At 39.9% G+C, this 22,389-nt stretch overlaps 1 protein-coding gene across 1 annotated transcript; it reads right to left on the minus strand.

Annotated features, from left to right (window-relative positions):
• Positions 1 to 4,959: 4,959 nt before the first annotated feature.
• On the minus strand, positions 4,960 to 21,698 carry cacng7b (calcium channel, voltage-dependent, gamma subunit 7b). Its single transcript, XM_008431536.3, has 6 exons — positions 21,246 to 21,698; positions 13,992 to 14,187; positions 13,606 to 13,692; positions 12,359 to 12,499; positions 9,350 to 9,495; positions 4,960 to 8,456 (listed from the first exon to the last, which is right to left on the minus strand). The coding sequence occupies exons 2-6, from the start codon at positions 14,185 to 14,187 to the stop codon at positions 8,001 to 8,003; spliced, it is 1,026 nt and encodes a 341-aa protein (XP_008429758.1). The 5' UTR covers positions 21,246 to 21,698; the 3' UTR covers positions 4,960 to 8,000.
• Between the last annotated feature and the right edge of the window lie 691 nt (positions 21,699 to 22,389).

Consider the following 22,389-nt stretch of genomic DNA (forward strand, 5'->3'; position numbering starts at 1 on the left):
AAATTAGATAAAGATGTCACACGTAGCAAATTGTGTTTTTTTTTTAAGTTTTCTGATTATAAATAAAACCACAATTCTTTCCCTGTAATATTACATAAGAGCAATGAAATAGTTTTCTAATACAGAAATTTTGGTCTTCTATGAAATATGTCCATGTACTCTTGAGTACAGTATCTCATAAAAGTAAGTGCACTCCTCACATTTATTGTATCCGTCATTTGGACAACATCCATCCACCCATTTTCTTTACACCCTTGTCCCACAGTGGGGTCAGGAGGGTTACTGGTGCCCATCTCCAGCTAACGTTCTGGGTGAGAGGCGGGGTCACCCTGGACAGGTCGCCAGTCTGTCGCAGCATTTGGACAACACTGAAGATATATTTACAGTAGCAGGTGTACAGCTTGCATGACAGAATACATTTGCCATCTTCTCAAAGTAGCTTTCAGAGGACTCCCCACTTCTAGGGCATGAAGTAACTTGATACTTCCAGAAAGACCTAAACCTTACCCAGCATCTGTGGTGCATCCTCAAGCAGAAGGTGGAGGAGAGCAAGGTCTCAAACATTCACCAGTTCTGTGACGCCATCGTGGAGGAGAAGCAGAGGGTTCCCATGGCAACCAGAGAGGCTCTGGTGAACTCCAGGCCAAGAGTGTTAAGGCAGTGCTAGAAAAATAACGGTGGCCACTGTAAATGTTGACACTTTAGGCTCAATTTGGAGGTATGCGTATTTTTGTTTCCAGCGGTCAAGACATTAATAACTGTGTGTTGAGGTATTTTGAGGGGACAATAGAGTTATACTGTTACACAGCTAAATTGTATCAAAGTGTTATATCTCCACTGTTGTTCCATTAAAGGGATATAGTGAAATATATATATTTTTATTTTTTATTTTTGCCTTAAGCAGCCTTTATTTGAGAGTAGATAGACAGGAAAGTGGGCAACGAGATAGGAGGAAGACATGCAGCAAAGGTAATCAGGACTCGAACCTGTGACGTCCGCGTGGAGGACTAAGGCCTCCATACGTGGGTTGTGCTTCACCAAAGCGCCACCACAGCACCCATAATGAAATACTTACAAAAATGTGACGTTTGTGAGAAACTACAATACTTAGATTTGCTCAAATTTGTTAATCAGCACAGCGCTGCATGACGTAATCCACCTGTGGTTCTGATGAGGAGCTAATGAAGCTGTTTACATACTTCGACTCCTCAAGCATTGTGGGGGCTCATAAAACCTGAGATTACAAGGGTTTTTGTGTTGCACTTTTGAAATAATCAAATTCACCGGCGACTGAATAGCGTGCTTAAGAGACCGCTTTTTGAATTACCCGTAATAATGAAGGGTCTCTGAGGCCCTTAATCCCACTTTAAAAAGCCCAAAATGATTTAGTCCACACTTGCACCCAGTTGATCCAACTGCATCGTGTATACAGCGATCCGATACCAAGAGAGGCAAGAGCAGGCAGGAAAAGTTACGTGTTTCCTCATGAAATGCAATTTAGGAAAGCAACAAGAACAATAAGGAAAGGAGAGGCAGGGACATTTTATTTGACCAGAGAGACGGCAAGCACACTATAAACAATATCAGCAGCTCTGTGTCAGAATCAGGGTGAAATGTCAGGGCTTTGAATTGGATTAAATATGATCACAAGTACATTACTCTCAGTTATTATCACTAATTATTTGACACTGACATGTCAAAGCAAGTGGTTTGACAGCAATTGATCAGCAGATATTTAGTGTCACTTAGTTGCTTGTAACTTTGTTTTTGTCCCATATCAGATGGGTCTTTGTTTTATTTTTGGGCAGCAGAGATTATGGCCTTGAAACTTTCGCAGTTTTGCTAAGTCTCATTCTTGTTGTTGAACAAGGCTTTTCGATCAAAACTGCAGGCAAGTCAGTCCTATACTGCTTTAGATTTACTTGCACTTTTTATTTAACCTTTCTTTAAACAGGTTTTCCCATGGAGATACAAGATCTTATTTAAAAGAGAGACCTTTTTTGAAATAAAAATGTACATCTGATTCTCAAACCCTTTGAAATGGCTTTGTAAGACTTTCCAGAATGACATTTTGACAACTTTTTGTCTCATCTCTTATTGAAGGAGCTCATGAAAGAGCTCCTTGAGATCTTTCATGAATCTGTATGAATTGAGTTAACTTATCAGGGTTGTTCTAATTCATGTTGACTTTGTAATCTGTAAATTAACTCTGTCAATATTTTCACCTGCTACTGACAATGTAGTTTTTTAAGTTAGACTCTATAAACCAGGTGGTCTCAATCCAAAACTCAACAAACAAAAAGAAAACTTAAAATCATTCTGTTTCAAATTTTCACAGATTGAATCAAAGTTTTCACGGCTCAAGCCCGCACCTTGCACGAGTCGTTAAATTCAGCAGAAGAGCCCTTTAGTCGAGTTGCGCATCGCAAGCTACATTTCGGACGCCAACTTCTGTTCGTGTCTTCTCGCCTTGTCTGCTCCTCTATTTCATCCACATCTCACCAGACGCATGCAGGGAACTTGTCGCATTCAGCCTAAAAAAAAAAAAAAAAAAAAGCAAAAATAAAGTTAAAATAAATATACTCCTCATTACTGGCAAACACCTTGTGAGGTTAGGACACAGGATAATAACTCCAACAGTCTGCGGAGATTACGACGCGGGTTGAAACCCCCTCATTTGACCTCCTCTCTGTCTGCTGTGCTGTGGTCTGGATGTGCTCACTGGAGCGTGTGCCGGGCGCGCAGGGCTTTGTAAGCCCCCTGTTAGACCAGGTTCAGTGTGTGGGTTTTGATTGTAACATTTTGTTACTGGAACGCCTCTGCGGGACACTTGTCCTGCGTGGAAACGACGCTGATCACAGTCGATCTGGGACATGGAGCAAGAGCGCAGCCCTGCGGAGAGACGTTAAGTCACCGCAGCGCACATCCACAGGTTAAGATGTGAAAAATGAATTAGAGAGGGGAAATCAACATTATTCATGGCAATTTCATATCATTGTCACTATATGAAATTAGTAAAGATGTCTTTTGTTTGTTTGTTTTTTTAATAAGTTGTTTGACTGGATTTAATCAACAGTATATGTAAATTTTAAAAAAAGTACTAGTTGCAGGGATGTTGCTTGTTATGACCTTCAATTGCCATAAAATGGCTTTACTACCCAGTTCACCCCCCTCTTAAACACACATACACACGGAAAAGAGGGGAGAGGCCGAGCTTGATAGAGCTAATCCAGAGTGACAGGTCTTTCATGCAGTAATGGTGAGGGTGAAAAGAGAGATCCACTCAACCCACACACATGAAGTGGAGCACACACTCACATGGATAAACAAAAGGAAAGGACAGAAGCAAACCCACAGACAGAGAGCGTGCTATCACAGAGAGTGTAAGGCTGGCTTTATTGACACAATCACTCAGATAATGTTGAATTTAGCAGAGCACACAGGCTTTTTTATTGACCCCCTTGGTGACGCTTGACGTGTTTGACTTTAAGGCCCAAAACCTTAATAAAGTCAAACGTCTACAGCAGGTGTTTGATTTTCAGGAAGACTTGCATACATCTCAAATGCATTTGGACAGACATTTCTTATTAATAGATAATGTCTCTTTTTTCTACTTCTTTTGGAATCCCTACTGATTTTTGATCTATTTATTAATTTCAGAGTTACTTTTGAGATAAATGGAAATAACCTTTAACACAAATGCATAGTGGCAAATGCACAGTCAGACTCGTGCACTCATACACAACTCTGATCAATTCTTGGCTCCAGGCTGTGGTGGCTTGGCGTGACTGAAGAGGGAGGCTGGTAAACACCCTGTGGTTCGCTGCAGTGCACCACTTGCAGAGATTCCCTGGCTTTTTTTTTTTCTTGTTCTTTTTTTAAGGGAAAAGCCAGAAAATAATCCTTATTCTGCATGTTTTCACCAAACACCATTAAGATAAAACTTATCCTCATTTTAAACGCTGATTAAGTAAGACTCTACTATTCTACTTTTCAGTCAGTTAATATTATTAAAGTTTCTTCTGTTTAATAATTTCGAGAATAATGAGAATTGTTTTTGGAGGGTTACTTTCTTCAGATATTGATTTTTGCATAGATTTTCTTACCATTTGTTGGACTAAATGTCTTGGGTCAAACGCTTTGTGTATCTTTCTTCAAACGTACAAGAGTTTACTAGAAATTGGGCCAATTCCTTCCAACAGAATGAATGTGACTCAGGTTTGTTCACATACATCTCTTCAGCTCTACACACATCTTTTCTATTGATCTAAAGTTATATGTAACTAAAGTAGCAATTTCATTAGAGTATTTTTGTGTGACCAAACTTTATCTTCCTGGGTGATCCACTGTGCTGTTTCTTCAATATTTGTACATACTATCATACATTTTGTGGAGTGCAATATGATGTTGCCATCCCTGCCTCTTATTTTCACATTGGTTTATAAATGTACAAACCAAAAGAAAAGAGAAAAGCTCAGATATATTACCAAAAACAAACAGAACCTGCAAACACAGATGCTAAAACATGACAAAATGTATCCCCAATAGAAGTTTTAATAAAACAAATTGAGTTACAGATGTCAACTCTATAACAGCAGTAATTTTGTCAGTATTTCTTCTATTGCATTCGATCAGATTTTAAAGCTGCAGTATCATTGAAGCACTGAAAAGCAATTGCTTTAGCTTGTTTTTATGATTTATATATATATATATATATATATATATATATATATATATATATATATATATATATATATATATATATATATATAAACAGTGAACAGTGAAATAAAGTAAAATGTGAACTGATTTCTGAGAGAAGCTTAAATTCATTTGTGCATTCATACATAGGTAAAAAAAAGAGTTGAGTATGCAGATAAAAAAGAGCTACAACATTAGAAATAGTAATGCAGTATAACAGCTGGAGGACTTTTAGAGATAATTACATAATCCAACAAATGATTAAAAAAAAAAGCTGTTTATTTAAAGCAAGAACAAAGCATTTATCTTCCTCTGGTCATGATGGCGGTCGCAGGAACCCAAAGTTACTGAAGCACATTTTGATTGAAAAGGTTTGCAAGTGCAACGTCTGGAGAATTTATTTTATCTTCTTCAACAGATGCTGCAGAAATGCTTGTGGGCAAGGCACTGAACTGCCTAACAAAGAAAACAGTCAACAACTGGGGGCTGGAGTTACATCAACCGCCTAAACAGAAAACAGGAAAACAAACCAGACTGCAGGACGTTGGCGATACAACAAGCACTTCATATTTTCCCTTTTTGAGTTTTTTTTTCTTAGTTTTTTTCCCCCACAATAAATTGTAGGAGCAGGTTTCATCTCTCTGAAGCATCACAGTGATAATCCAAACCAATGAGTTCATGATGACACAATGGTTTTTATTTTACATTACAGTAGCAAACTAAAAAAACAAAAAACAAATGAATATTCAGAATTAAATCTGGTTGTTGGTGTGCAGGAAATTATGCTCTTGCATTCTGTTCTTTGTACAGTGTCGCATAAAAAAAGCAATTAGGCTTTTGAGAATAAAACTGTCTTAACTTTACAACCTGAACTAAATGGCCAAGTGGGGTCAAAATGCTTCACTGGAAAAGTCTGAATTAACTTCAAGTTCCCTCTCTGTTGCAGGACATCTTAAAGTGAAGTACTTAGGAAACAAGATGAACTATTTCCCTCTATGAGAAGCAATTCACAGTCACTTCAATAATCAATTACATTTAATTACGCTATTCAAGTCAAGTTTATTTGTAGCACATTTCAGCAGCAAGGCAGTTCAAAGTGCTCCAAATGTAGGGTTGAAAACCAGACTGCACTATGTATTCGTACCACTTTGACGTACTTACTGTAAGTTTGATTTTATATGATAGACCAGCAGAACGTAGCATATAATTGCAAAGTAGAAGTAAATGTCTGGTTTCGGATATATCTATTTTTTTACAAATGGGAATCTGAAAAGTGTGGTGTGAAATGAGAAGCAGATTTAAGTTTAAAAGCACAGGTGGGAGAATTAATGGACAGGATCTCTACTAGCCCTGCTCTTAACAAGGCAGGTCTTTATAGAAGAGTGGCAAAGAAAAAAAAAATCTATTTTTGAAGGATTAAAAAAGAAGTTTAGTTTGCACTTTGCCACAAGCCACAGGAGATAAAGCACCTGGTAGGCAGAAGATGCTCTGTTCAGATAAAACAAGGTTTTACATTTTTTTGTATAAATTATGTATAGTGAGGAACAAGCACTGCACGTGTGTCACAAACACATCATGCATGCTAAATCTTTACATTTGTTTTTCTCTGTGTTGGTCTATAACATAAAACCAATATTGTAAGTTGTTGTAAGTTGTGACAAAAATGTATGAAAATATGTTTGCCAGCGTAGTTTGTAGTATGCGAAAACATTGAGAAAACATTATTTTCTAGAAGTTCGTAATTACATGGGTAGCGGAGGCTGATTTATAATTTAGTTTTGGTGATCTAAGGCTGGTTAGCGTTTCAGAAATTAGATTTAATTTAACTGGTCAGTCAAAAAAAGAAAGAAAAGAAAAACAATTTACATTGATGCACCATTAAAATTACAGTGAAATTTTTAAGATTAGAATTTTTGCAGGGTATGAAATTTGTGGGTGAAGCAGCCGTATTTATCTATTTAGATTTAACCTACTGAGGATTTAAACCCAGACATGTATAATGACTGTTTTGCCATATCTTCTTTAATTCCTTAGAATAAAGTGGGAAAGAGGGTTTATTTAAGACTTAAAGTGGCTAAAAAGCTGCATGAGACAAACAATGGCATTAAAATGATTTGCAAATATAACAAATATTTTTATCAAGTGCGTTTTATAATTATATTTAACGATACACTACTAACCAGATTATCACTTTATTTCTGTTTTGCAGTCCTTTTGTGTGTGTCTAATAATTCTGGATTTACAATTTAAAATTGACAAAATCTGTCATTTCATTTCTTTAAGACTAATACCGCACAGTGAAGGCAGAGATGAAGAAATGTCTTGAGCCAGAAAATTTTGCTTCATGGCTGCGGCCACTAGAGGGCGCCAGATTCCTGTAAAACCGGAGAAAACCAGACCGCTCTGCATCCAGAGGCTGCGTTGCTGCAGCTGCTTCCCTTCTATTCAAAGCTGAACAAGTAAACGTATTTTCTCACTTAGACCTGTGCAAAAGCTTCATTTGCCATTTCACAACTCTAGCTCTGATGTGCAGCTATGTACAAGAAGCTAAAGATCCGTATCTTAAATATGTAAAACAATACGTTGTTTGCATGATATTTCTTAATTGTATCTCTGTATGTTACAAAGCTTAACAACATTCATTCTGTGCAGATTCATTTAACAGTTACTGTATTAACTAATACTTAATAACACCGAGGGCACTATTATGACTTCATGGGTTGTGGAATCAAACTGATGATGTAATAAATTCAGACACGAATAGAATATATTTAACCACGTTTTACCGTCTGGCAAAAACGCATGTAGTCCACATGTTGGCGTGACTTATGCATGTAAAAATCTATGAACATTCAGAGTCCTTTCAGATCAGTGCTTTGCGTTGCACATTTCCAAGTGTGTACAAAGTCCTGCAGCAATGCAGCATCTTTGTATAACACTGCAGCCCCCCCTGCTTCACTCTCCCTCCCTTATACCTGCTCTACCAATCAACCTAACCTCTAATGTCTTTCTGGAGAACAGTTTGCCTCTTCCTTGACTTTCTCTATTCTTTCTTCTCTTTTGTTTGTTTCTTTCCATCCGTCGCAGCTGCTTTGAAATCTTCAGAAATCAGTAAAAAAAAAAAAAAAAAAAAAAAATCCCCTCCTCTTCTCTCTTTGATTTATAACGTCTCAAAGCTACATTTTTCTGCTTCGTTCGATGCTAGATCAAAGCTCCGCGCTTACCCTGATCCAATTCGAAATGTTCAGTATATTTGATGATGAAGAGTCAGTGGCTCGTCTTCGTGCGGATCCCCCTTCTTAACAGGGGGAGGCGCTCATGTGCACATGTGTGTGATAGTGAGGTGGGGGTACAGGCGATGGAGGCATGGTCATGGGAAGAGCCTGGCCCTGAGGGTGGGAGGAGTGGGACCTGGGTAGGGTGTGTGTGGAGGGGTAACCAGTGGGCTGTGGCTGCATCTGGTAGCTCCCTGCAGAAGATGACATGGAGGGCGGGCTTCCCTGGCCGCCAACTTGGAGGGTGCATTTCGGCGGCGCCGGCGGAGTCTGGTTGAGCTGGATGGAGATGTCGCTGGACGCCTCCGAGGTGCTGCGGCCTCTCTTGGGTGGAGGCCAGGAGGATTCTGGGTGGAGGTACTGGCCGCTGTAGTCGCTGCCCTCGGACAGACGGGGGCGGTAGATGGCAGGGTGGGGGCGGTACATCTCTTCCTCTGCGTAACGCTTCATGAACAGGTAGACTGATAAAACTCCGGCACCCTGAGAGAAAGTCCATTTTAAAAGAAATAGAGAATTAGCATTTGAAATGTTTGACATGTCAACTATATTTCCATGAAATATGTTACTAATGAGGTAAGTAACACTAAGGTAAAAAACTAAGCTACGGACAAGAAACACGAAGGAATGTCACAAAGTATTATGAAAGAGATAGTAAACTTAAAATGTCATTTTAGCCAAAATGGTAAAATGATAGTTTATCATTTGTACTGAAGCTGCTTTATTCCAGGTTTCCAACATGTAATTGTTCTGCTGCATAAAGAAGGTTTAATCCAGTAAGCTTTTTTTTTTTAAGTTAACAAATTATGTTTTCTGAAATTCTAAATCATTTTATGATGCTTCATGAAAAGATACTTTGAGATGTATTCACAGTATTTCAGGAATAAAAATATTCTAATATTTTAAGATTCTGGGACATCACTAGCAGTAGATAAGAGGCGCTTTAGCTACAATAAAGAGGCTATCAGGTAAATGTTGAAGTAGCTTTAAAGGACAACAGGAGTTCTTGAGGGTTAAAGGTCAGATCTGTTGTGTTGGAATGATTAACTTCTGATGTTAATTCCCATCAACACACAAAACCCCACAAACTTCAAGCTATGCTGAAACGCCATAAACTGACATCAAAATGAGTTGGCGCTTATTTCTGCTGTGCAAATACCAACTTTACTCTTGTTCCTATTTGATGTGTTTTTATTTTTATGAGATTCATTTCAAAGCTGCAAAAGCTGAGTCCAAGATGAAACAATGATAACAGATTTAAACAAACGAGCAGCATAAACTTGTGCTGTCAGACAGCAGCTCGGACCACGGTTGCCAACAGACAGCGCCGCACACGCACACACACACGCACACACACACACACAACCCACACTGACCTCTTTGAGTAAGAAGGAAGAGGCAGCGAAGGCGAAGGACCAGCCGTAGTGGTAATTGAAGAACTGCTCTGGCTCTCTGGGCCGGTTCATCACCTCATCATTAATACTGGAGATGTAGAGCACCAGACCCACCACCAGACTGAGGCCTGCATGCAGCACATTTGCGATGACAATGACAGAGAGAAACAGAGTCAGATACATGGAAGTTCATTATGCTGCGATAGAGACACTCGCGGCAGTGCGGCCGAGGAGAAAAAGAGAAAGATACGAGCTGACCATGAAAGCCAATTAGCCTCCAAAGTGATATTGATAAAGAACAAAGAGATGGATGAGAAAGTGCTCCAGAATGAACTTTCACCACTCAAATCCAACTACATACAAAACATTGTTTCATTTAGAATTGCCACAGAAAAATGGAGCAATACTTTTTTTAAAGTTTATAACTCAGTTCTGTACCTCAATTCTCCCACAAAGCCAAATTGTTTGCAACAATGAAGAGAGTTTTAGTTTGTGTGACAATAGCAGGCCGATCCTTTTCTGAAGCATTCCAGTTGGGTCAGAAGAAAAACCTCCTATTCATGGGAATAAATGGTTCCCAATGGAGAAGGAGCAGAGATATGTAACACGATGTGTCCCAGGAGACAAACAGAGGCAGCAGAGTGTGTGTTTGCACGTGTTTCCTATTTTCTTCAGATAAACACTGATGACATTTTAAGTATCTCTAATCAAAACCACAGCCTTTACTTAAACTTGACCAACTGCTTTTATTGATTTGTGATATAAATGGATCCTAAATGCTCCAGTTGAGCTGGATGTATTATACTGATAACATACTGGCTGCTAAACGTATTTTTTCTTCATTCTTTAAAACTACAGATAGCCTAACTGGCATGTTCTATATGTTAGCATATTTTAAAGTTATTTTAACAACTTTAAGGTAACATGTTTCCTGTAGGCATTTATAAATACCAGTAAATATAAACGAGTGCAGAAGAATATTTTCTTTATATATTGTACATCCACTGGACTAAGTAGTTTCAAGGCAAATTTAGTGAGAATCAAATATGAACATGTGGGAAAGACCCTCATGTACACTGTTAAAGTAGGGTGGGATATCTGTGATGCTGTGGGTCTTTTTTCCTCTAAGACACCCTGGGAGGCTTGTTAGATTGCACTCTGGACATTTTCTTTAAGACAAGTTGGATTAAAAAAACTGCACAAAACTGCACATAGATTATTTTTGGGGGGGACAAGATGTAAAACATATCAAGATAAACACCAAAAACCTGCAGGGTGAGCTAAAGGAAAGAGACCCAGAACGCAGAAATTCTAAATATTTGTGTGAAGAGTATATATATATATATATATATATATATATATATATATATATATATATATATATATATATATATATATATATATATATATATATATATATATATATATATATATATATATATATATATATATACCAGGTGTGCCAATAATGTGACTAGTACTGTAAAACCTTTTCACCCCAGAAGTAGCCCATGCATCTTTAAAACCCCCCTGTCCTTCCAGCAACCAGACATGAACTCTTCACTGCCTTGGAAATGTTAAATGCATGAGGTACAACATATGGCATCCGTCAAGGAATCAATATTCAAAGACAGAGGCCTGCTGAAAGAGCCAGATAGGATTAATTTTAGATATGGCTGGAACATTGAAATGAGGTGCTGCGCTGTCTTCAGTGGTGTGTCTCTTTACTCAAATGGCAGGTCTAAGAGGTTCTCTTGTCGACAGACCTGCTGCTACGAGAAGAGGCTCTACGAAATCCTGACTCAGTGAGGCTAAAGGCAAATGCATGCCAAACCTATTTAGTTTGTAAAACAAATTAAAGTTTGAAGGCATGGGAAATGCAGAAACCATGCTGCTGTCAACTGTGACGCGACAGTGCATCTTCATTCACGCGTCCTCAGTGACACGGAGAGAAATCTTCATGCCCAACAAGAGCAGATGACAGAAAAGGACGAGCGAGCGTTTGGCAGAAAAGGAACAGAGGTAATTTTTTATATATTTTTTTAAAGTGGACACGCACAACTGTGGAGTAACAGAAGCGAAGAAGAGGAAAAAAAGAGAACATCAGCCTTCAAGCAAGCTCAAACATCTGCGGCTCTATGCTGTTTTTTTTGTGTTTTTTTTATCGTCTGGATTGTGCTATATTAACCAGAACATGGTGTTACCGCTCACAAACTGCAATATTCACTAGACCACTGCCTCGGGGATGTAAAAGGAATATTCTGAATAATCCATATATACCATCGAAACCACAACAACCACAACGTACAGAGAGGGGAATGTGAGAGGAATGATAGAGCTGATAGTTTACTGCAGCATCACAAACAAGCAATTCAGTGCAATTACTGTCATCATCTCTGACACCTCAGCGCATGATGCTCAAATTTTATAACCTTTGTTACATAACTCTTTGCTTTTACAACACACTTTTCTTTTTTTACCCCAGTCCCTGCTTGCTAACGCTGTTGTATCAGAATCTGTTTGATAGTCCTTTCATCTCTACTTACTCTTCAAAAAGTATCAAAAGGAAAAAAAGCCTTCAGAGAGCTTAAGCTGCAGCGTGCCTCCTGATAGTTTTTACTCTCATCTCCAGCACAGGAAAGGGGATCATTAGTGCCCCCTGCTGCTCAAGAAGCATCCCTACAGAACTGAAGAAAAATCTGTTTGAAATGTCTTCTTTTTTTTTTTTCCTGCAGAACACTGACATTCTGCAAGCAATTTTAAAAAGCCAACTTTTAAAAAGAGGAGAAAACTTTTAAACCCTTGGGTTTGGGGTGCTGAAAATGAATCCTGTCACTTCTTCTACTGACAGCTGGCACACCTGTATCCCAGTCCAAAAATAAGAGTCATTAACAAAGCATCGCCATGTGTGACGCAGGACACGGCCGGCTTGCTGTAATCAATCATGATGTGAGGGAGCAGTGACAGCGCGACATGAGTAATGGGTCCCACCTGAGAGAATGAAGAAGATCCCGGACACAAAGGCCAGGATGGTGCGCTGCGGCCGGATGTGTCCGATGTTGCTGATGACGAAGGCCGTGAAGACGAAGAGCAGAGACACCATGGGGAAGGGCGTGGCCGTGCGAACCATCTCTGTGGGAACAAAAGGACGTTAAAAACAGCTCATCTGATGTTACCTGGAAAGAAATGTTTCCACGGAATAAGAAAATATTCAAAGGCAAACAAACACAGCGTGTTGTAAGAATATTCACACCTCTTTCTATGAGATATATCAACATGAAATGGCACGTATTTTCAATTTCATTTCACAAACAAATATCTGAAAAGTCGGGTTGCTCTCATAGTCAGAATCTCTGATTTGGTATTTTGTGAAAACTTTTCCCCACAGAACAATGCTGCCACCACCATGTTATACAGTGCTCAGGGTGATGTGCAGTACTACGTTTTTTGGGTTTACACCTGAGTTGTGGTTCTCTGCAGCTCCTCCACAGTCTCCTGGGCTGGCAGGTTAGGTGGACAGCCACGTTTGATGGTTTGCAGTTGTGCCTGACCCCTTTAAAGCCCAACTCTGCATCTTCTGATAGCACTCGGTTGCATCTCACTTTATTTAGAGGCATCAAAATAAAGACAGCTTTCCCCAACACTTCTGAGTTTTTTAATCTTTTTAAATATTTGAAAATTATGTCTCATTTTCTTCCATTTCGAAATTATATGCAACTTTGTGTTTGCCCGTCACATAAAACTGCAATACAATATAGCGACGCTTGTGGTAGCAAATTACAAACCGATGTCTAGATATGAATAAGCAAAACAAAATATTTCTGTATTTCAGAAACGTCTGCTGCCCTTTATACATAATCTCAGACTCAGAATCCGGAAAAAAGTGACAACAAAACACAAAAATATGCTTTTTATACATGACACATTTGAATTCAGATAAAAGAGCTAGCTTCAGACGTAAATTCCCTCCAAGCTCAGGTTTTTTTCACTTCTCTTTTTTTCATTTATGACAAGAACTCTGAGTGAAAGAAGGGAAAGTCCTCTGAGACTGACCCCCCTCTCCTCGAGTCCCTCTGCACCTGAAGGCCTTTTTTCTTTCACTTCAGATTCTTCACCCTCAGCCCTTCTCCATCCCCACCTTTTCCATCTAGTCAGCTGCACATTACTCCGTATAATTCCAGGGTAGGCTCCCTTTGGTAAACAACAGACGTGTAATATCACATCCGTCTTTCACTCACTCAGGATGTTTGCCGTGTTTTCGGTGGTGATCTCTATTTCGGGCTCGGTGAAGTACTCCGAAGCAACACACCTCCCGTTCTCTGATCCTGTGAGGAAACAGAAATTGGGAGAACGTTAGGTTTGCTTTTAGGATCAGAGTCGGTCATGCGTGCAGAAGCGCAGGTCTCGGCGGCCTCTCTCGCTGTTAACAATCATGTTTTCTGACAGATTTGATTCCAGAAGCCACAGGCTCCCCTCTTCCTTTTCTCTCTCTAGCCTGACTCGCCCTCAACTTGCCAATCTTCAATACCTCTTTATGCTCGTTTCTTCCTTTCTTGTGCTTGGATATCATGTGTGTGCGAGTAAGTGTAAACATGTGCACACGAGTGTGGTGATGTATTCCTACCAGCCACAAAGCAAACTCTCCAGAGGCCAGAATGCAGAGCCATCTTCACCTCCATGCTCTGGTTCTGCTGCAGGATGATTCCCTCCACCATTATGAGCCAGTAGTCGGTGGACACAGCCACCCCCACCAGCAGCAGTCCGCAGGCTCCAAACACTGTGGACAGGATGGTCAATGCACGGCTGCTGCATGAACTCATCTGGAGGGCAGAGGGGCAGAGAGAGGAGAGCGGTAATTCAAATTCAAAACTGCGGGAGAAGGAGAGGCGAGACGGAAAAGGAAGGGGGCCGTGGAAAACGGGGAACTCCTTTTATCAAATGTGAGTCTTATTCACAGGGACACGCCGCGGCTGGCTGTTCCTCTGTTCTCGCCTTGTTATTGCTGGAGATGATTTAGTGACACACACACACACACACACGCGCACACGCACACACACACACACACACACACACACACACACACACACACACACACACACACACACACACACACACACACACACACACACGGTGGCAGCCAATCGCATTAAAGGTCGGAGAGGAGCCAATGTAACAGATGATGACCTCACCGGTGAAGTTAGACAAGGATTTTAAAAACGCGGCGATGGAGGGAACAGAAGCATAAAGGAGACGGTGACTCAGTCGCAGGCTTTCTGTGGCTTAGTTCTGGCTGAACGGCACATGCACGTTTGAGCGAGCTGTCTGTACAGATTCATGTTTCTCAGCGCACGTGTGCCGCATGTGGCTGCTCCGCCTCTGGCCTCTACTTAATTTGGACTGTTCATTTGAATCAGCACAACGAATAAGGAAAAGCACAGAAGAAACAGAGGCCTGTTCTTTACTCTAGCCACAGAGCCTGGCAAAAGTATTTGGGGTTTGATGTTTGTTCAGCTACAAGTGGTGGGTCAATGGCTCGAGCAGCTTTGCACGTCTAGAAAATGATATTTTCACCTGTTCTACTTTACAGTCTCAAGTCTTTAGCAGGTTTTCTTCCAGCGCTGCTCTACCTATGGCTACATTCACCTTTCCATTAAATGTGACCAGCCTGTCTCTGCTGAAGAGAGCATGACGCACCACCGTGTTTTACAGTTCAGGACGATGCAGTTTTTGCATATTTTGCCTGTAGACCAATAATTGGAATTATGAACCATTTCCAGTCTAAGCCTTTACTTTAGCATTAAATAATTCCCTTCTTCCTCTCCAGAAATGGAACATTTTCAAATCCTCCTCATGCTTGTCAACTTTAAATTATCTTTCTTTTTAAAGAGTACCACAGAGGACTCAGGCTTCTCCAGCATACTTGAAAAGCCACCCTGAACTCCAAACAAATATCATCTAAAAGTTCCCTCACTGTCTTTTTCCTTTTCCATCTCACCTTCTCTATTAGCCTTTCAATTGTAGCCCCATGTAACACCACAATTGTGAGACTGAAATATAAACAGATGGACAAATTTAATATTTTACATGTAGGCCAAAAAGTTTCCTAATGAAGCTCTGAGGCTTTCACAGAGCAGCGGTTGGGATTATGCACGAGCAGATGCTATTTATTAATTGGGTGTTTCTGAAGGCAGTTGTTTGGAGAGTAATATATTTATAGGTATCACAGAAAAGAGATCTGAAGGTACATGCTCAGCAAAATTTGTGGGGTTTTTCAACAACAACAACAAAAATCAAAGACCGTGTTTTGTATTGTTTCAATTTGACAGTCAGGTGCCACTTTGTGCTGGTCGGTCAATTCAGTTCTTGTTACAATATGTTGAAGTTTGTGGTTGCAGCAAGAAAAACTGGGAAAAATCGAAGGGGCAGGAACACTTTCACCCTCACATCATGTTATTCATGTTATGTTATCGATGTTTAGATACCATGCTGCAGTGTAAAATCTACATCTGTTTTCTAGCTGATATTTTTTATTTTCTTCAGGGTCAGTTACTTTCTGAACTGTCTTTTAACCTTGTGTGTAAGCAAGCAGAGTAAAAATGAGAGTAGGAAGACTCTGGCTCTTCTGAGCTCGTCCTCACTTATCACGCTGCACTACACACACAGCAATAAGCCTAACAAACAGGAGGGAGTGCTCAGCGGACTTCATCTTCCACTGGTTTCGCCTCTCAGGCAGCATAATAGCTGCCTCACCTTATTAATGCTGGCTGTTTAAGAAAGGTAAGGAGGCTTACTCACCAAAGACCTGCAGACATTCTTACTAATTGTGTGTCCCCTCTGTGTTAATTTACAAGTTTTTATTTGTTTTTTTTTTCCCCTTGCATATACATAAACTGGCTCTTCAGTGTATAATATAATTAAAGTTTATGGAGTTTTTCAGGATGATACGCTTGACAGTATTTTAATTGGATGCAATTAGCAGAGGGTTAATGAGCAGCTTTTTGGATTCGGAACCTCTGCCTGCAATACAGCTTTTGTCAGCAGATGCCCATGTTTCCGCGTGTGGAGGCTGTCGAGCTCATGTACTGTTTTGCAGAATGTTCAACATCTTCAACAAACCCGCCTGACAACATGAAGTAGGCTAGAAGACTTTAAAAAGCAACACACCGCGCCCAAATAGGGAATTCAAGAACAAACAGGAAACAAACTTATTGACATCTATCATGGAGTACTGCCGGACAACAACATTTACTCCAAAAATGTATCAACAACTCATCCAGGAGGCCATAAACAACTCAAAGCATCATTCAAAGCTCTGCAGATCTCATTTGGCTCAGTTCATGTGTTCGTGATTCAAAAGTAGGAAATAAACTCTGCAAAATGGCTGTGCTCTCCATCAGAAAGCTGTGGAGGTGAATGCCCAGCCATCTGTTTGCAAACTTTGGTTGTGCAGCGGTGGAATAATCTAACACACACCAGCAGGGCCACACCAAAGACCTTCTCAAAAAAGAAGGTTTTTGGTGTGGTCCAGTCAAAGGCCGGATCTAAGTCCCATTTTAGATGCTGTGGTTCCAGTTTTCCCAAAGGTTGACGGCAGCTGTTGCGCCCCCCCCGTGGGTCAGCAACCAGTTATGGTTTAAGGGGAAATTATATTTTTATCCAAAGCCCCATTGCTTTGGATAGCTTTTTTTTCTGTTTATGCGTTAAATCATGCATAAACATGCATTAAAAAGTTATTTTCAAATGATGATTTAATTTTTTCAGCTGGGTGCAACTTGGTGTCAGTCAGTCACTTCAATACATAGGAATATATAAAGTATGTTAGATACTTAGATATCTTAAGTATCCAACGCAGATACTCAAGATATCTATGTTGTATTGAAAATCAGATAACGAAACGAGGATCAAAACCACAATAGATGAAAATAAGCTGTTATGCAAAGCTGACAGAAAATAATACACAACTACATTTTAAATAACAGTGAGAAATGTGACTTTTCTATTTACTTACCTCCATTTTGTAAGGGAGTATTCAACTACAAGGTAAAATAAATTGATTGTCAATGATTTAAGCACTAAATATTGAATAAAAGTAGAAAAGTACAAAAAGAATTGTCAGGCAGAGACACAATCACATGGAAAATAAACTACAAAACATCGGGTTAAATCTTAATGATGCCTTTAACCATTTATCAGCTACTTTCAACGCCACAAACAAACCTGCAGCAACATAAAAAAGCCATTTCTTTGTCCTGCCTCGTCTTTGTGTGACGAATCCTGGAGGCCTTTTAGAGCGAAGCTATAACAGCAACAGTCATCCTACAGGGGAATGAAATCTTAAAGATTAAGCCTGGTCCCATCTTATCTGGACAACCATTGTGGAAGATGTGACTTGCTGCAGAAGTTATTCTGCTTTCTTTGCTGCAGCAGCGCGACTGAATAGAGGCTCTTTGTCAATGAGGGGTGAGAAGGAAAAGTAAAAAGAGGGGTAAAGAGTGCACATCTTTCGAGGTGAGAGGAGTTTCAAGGCATCTGATGTGTCAAAGTAAGAAGATCAAGCAAGAAAATGGTTAGTAATATGGGAGATGGATTTAAGAGGAAAGTAAAAACCTAATCAGACAAACAGGGCATATAAAAGATGCAAAGCCACTGAGATCAAACAGATTTCAAAGATCTAGAAAGCAAATTGGCTCTGTCATCTGAGGCACCAGGGCAAAACTAAAGATTTGTATGAATATTTAAGCTAAGCATTAGTCTGCTGCAGACCTGTTCTTAAACATTTCTTTTTCTCCGTTCTCTCTTCCTAACTAGAAGCTTATCTATCGAGGCACTGGGAATTAGACAAAGTGTGGAAGAGGAAGTTATGAGCAATTTCACATTAAATCAATAAAAATTCACTGAAATGACAAAGCATGACGGGGCACAGAAAGGAATGTGACAAAAAGATCACCAGCACGCAAAAAAAAACCTCCAAAATGAAGAGTCACACAAGGAACCATTATAAAAAATTAGTTAGAAAGAGTTGGACTGAATTAGAATATGAATACTGCAGAAATTGAGAATTATTAGTAAGTCAAGTTGCTAATCTTTTTTCAGCACCATGGACAGCACCTACACCCTCAGCATTAGACACAGAACCTGCATCGTTTTCTGCTTGCTTTAAATGCAAAACTAGTTTTATGACAAAAACTAGCATTCAAACAGGTGAAACTTTTAACCTTTACTGTGGATTCACATCACTTCCTCTAAAGCTAAGGATCGGGTCACGATCAGTCCCATAAGAAAATAAGAAAAACGTACTTTCATCAGAACATTTCCTTTGTGACCGCTCCACTCTTTACTTTGCAGTTTTAAGAAACACAAACCCTAATGAAGCAGTCAGTAAATCAAACTTCAAACAACTTTGTGCAACACAAGGTGCTACAGATGATTTTGTCTGCTACAAAAAAGCAAACATGCAGACATAAAGCACTAAAAAGTTAAACAAGAAAATAATTAAGCAGAAACATGAGATAAAATCTCATCATAATAATACTTTTGAACCAAAGAACATTAGTAAAAATAGATAAATAAAAATGAAGTGGTGAAACCCAAATACCAATAAAGCCTTAAGGAGATTTAAAAGAAGCCAAAGTATAGAGATAAAATTATAAAATCAAACAATTTCTCAAAATCCAGATAAAACCTGTCAGCTAAAAAGGTAAAAGAAAATTATATATATATATATATATATATATATATATATATATATATATATATACAGTGCTCAAAAAAATAAAGGGAACACTTAAACAACACAATATAACTCCAAGTAAATCAAACTTCTGTGAAATCAAACTGTCCACTTAGGAAGCAACACTGATTGACAACAGGGACCCTCGTCGGGTCAATCAGTGTTGCTTCCTAAGTGGACAGTTTGATTTCACAGAAGTTTGATTTACTTGGAGTTATATTGTGTTGTTTAAGTGTTCCCTTTATTTTTTTGAGCAGTGTATATATCTCATTGATACTTGATGGAGACACCATAAACAGCAGAAGAAAACAATTTCCTTCAGAGATGTGTGATAGAAATCCCACTTTAAGGCTTTGACACCTCAGCCTTCTTGGCCTCTTTCTCCCGGAAAGCAATGAACCAATTTAACTGGTTAGATAGGAGCCACAGGGGGACAAAAGGTTTAATTCACTCTAATCTATCTCAATCTACAGATTGGCACAGCCTTTATAACTCACAGGACAAAGAGATGCCAAGTAAAAAGAGGGTGTGATGGATAACAGGGAGGGATAAGAGTTTTGATTTGGGGGATATGGCTTTCTGCCCAAAGTGGCAGGACCTGGAGTGGGCAAGCGAAAACATAATCTGGCAGGGAACAAGCTTACTTCTGCTTACTATACGGTCACACAGTTTTTACTGTAAATGTCGGATGGCGGATGATCCTGAAGTTCGAAGCTGATATGGAGCTTATGCTTCGCTCCTGCTGTGATTTTTGATGTGAGCAATATGGGAAAAGTACTTGGAAATAAATGTGCTAGGGACACGGCTGGGTAAAAAAAGACAAAACATGTTTGGGCAACTAGTGTAAGAAACTAAAGTCTCCTGTTAATTGCAATCTGAACAACTTTTCTGTTAATGATCAAGTCAAAAAAAAAAAGAATGAGTGTCCCTCTCTAGTGGCCAAAGAAAACACTGTACGAAAACATTTCTGCACTTGGCAACAATTAATGAAGCTTAGGCGTTTGATTGGAGACTTATTATTCAGAAATAAGGGGAGATTTTACAGTGTTTTAAGAACTGAGGGCTGGATTTGATCAGAACTAGTTCAGAACCAGAGAGAATTGGACTTGTGAGGCCAGAACGAGAGGATTCCACACGGAACAGGGTTTATTTGCAAAGGGAATCAATTTGTGAAAACATTGTGAATGTAGATCTGAGACCCTCTGAATGGAGTCAATAGACCGGTAAGACCTGATTAGCTTACATTGGTTTGACTGGGCTAACCTGAACAGAATTAATACGCACTGATTAAACATTTTGTGTTTAATGAAACCTTCATTTGTAAACAATAAATAGATTTAAAACACAGGTAGTATATGACTGACCTATGGGGAATATTTCATGCAAGAAACAGAGAGGAAGATGTGAAAACCTTCAGAGAACACAGCAGTCAAAAAAACAAACAAACAAACAAACAAACAAAAAAAGAAACAGGAACCGAGAAAAAGTGAAAGAATGTATCAAAAGAAAAGTCCTTGGCCCAAAAACTGGAAGGAGTATCCAACGTGGGCGCGCACGACAGGAGTGCGTCCACGCACTGGAACTAGGAAGATGTGCTGAACTAATTATCACTGTGTGCGGCGGCTCACAAATCGGGCTCAGAGAAAAATCTACGGAATCACTCACCGGGAGACCTTACGACTTCCCGACAACTGAACGCAGAGATCCTGACTGAACGGGAGGCTTTGGTCTCTGCAAACGGTTTCTCTGTGCAGCAGCGCCAACAGAGAGAGAGCAGAGCTGAACATCCAACACTGTCATCTCTCTGCTGAATACATGTGTGCACAACCAGGACCCGAGCCAGAGACTGCGCACGGAGTTTCTGGGGGTGGGGGGGGGCTGATAAACACAGAGTGAGGAACATGTGAACGACGTGAAACTGCAGCGGAGTTGTGTGTGGGGATGACTTGGCTGTCGGAACAAAACCATTCCCCAGTGCGCTCCGGAACGAGCTGCTGTCTGTCTTTATTAACACGACGCGTCATGATTCCTGCTCTTTTCCACAGCTGCCACACACACGCGCGCGCGCGCGCCTACAATTCAAATGACTCAGTCACCATTGTAATTACTGCCAACAAAACACAGGAACCCAGAAGGAAGAATACTCACAGTGCCACGAAGAGTCGTGCGCACACGTCAGGAAGCCAAGAAACCCCACACCAGGGGAGGCTGTGGCTGGGGTTTTTTTGTCCCTTCTTCTCCTCCGCTCTCTTTCTTCCTCTCCTCTTTTCCTCCTTCTGGGTGTTTACCCTTAAGTTCCCCTTCCCATCCTCGAAATGTATTTTCTCTCCCTCTTCCTCGCAGTCTGTCCCAGGCACTGCGGTGGATCGTTTACTGAGCTACTTTGGCTACAAACAGAGAAATGCTGTAGCGGGGGCAGGAGGGAGAAGTGCTGGAGAGAGAGAGAGAGAGAGAGAGAGAGAGAGAGAGAGAGAGAGAGAGAGAGAGAGAGAGAGAGAGAGATGTGTGGACTTTGGGTATTGGTTTTATTATTTCTCAACTGAACCACATCCGGATCAATTTTATTGCTGGTTTTAATGTTTTGTGCGACGTGCGCAAATGTACACTGCAAATATTAATAAAAAAAAAAAGTTCGTTCAAAAGAAATCCCCTTTTCTCTCCATTTCTTTTAGTATTATCCACTAACTCAGTCCTTTGCCAATCGTAGACCGATCCAGGTTTAATCCAGAGCACTGGGTTGGAGTTTTTTCACCAAAAATGGAAAATTACTCAAAACTGTTAAGCCAAGTAACAGCCGGTTAGTGCTTGCAGGGTTTGGGGGCCAATCAAGGTTCTGTGATCAAGGCGAGTTTATTAATACTCATAAGTAGATTTGTTGGACAGACCAGAAGCCATCATGAAAGTGTCAGTATATAAAAAAAGAATATATTACATAAATATAGGATATTAAAAAGCTCTCAAAAAAAACCTCACGACTATGAAAATATAAATAAATCTTTTTAAAAAACGGCATAAACATGTGGATAAATATTACAACTGTGACTTATTAAAAAATAAAAACTGACTGCAGCAAGGACAAAGCTCTCTCCAGTGGTCAGTAGGGTCTGCCCAGGACAGGCTGCTTCAGAAAGCAACACAGAGACACACAGGGCCGACAACTGGAAATGCACATTTTCACACTCAAATTTATTTATTTTTGCAATTACTGAGAAGGAGAAGGATGGCAGCCGATTCTGTGGTAAAACTCTTTACTTCAGAGCCTCCAGATTGTAGTTCAGGGTAGAAGCCGTCC

Source organism: Poecilia reticulata, chromosome 16 (assembly GCF_904066995.2).
Source record: "Poecilia reticulata chromosome 16, P_reticulata-male-v2, whole genome shotgun sequence".
Classification (NCBI taxonomy): domain Eukaryota; kingdom Metazoa; phylum Chordata; class Actinopteri; order Cyprinodontiformes; family Poeciliidae; genus Poecilia; species Poecilia reticulata.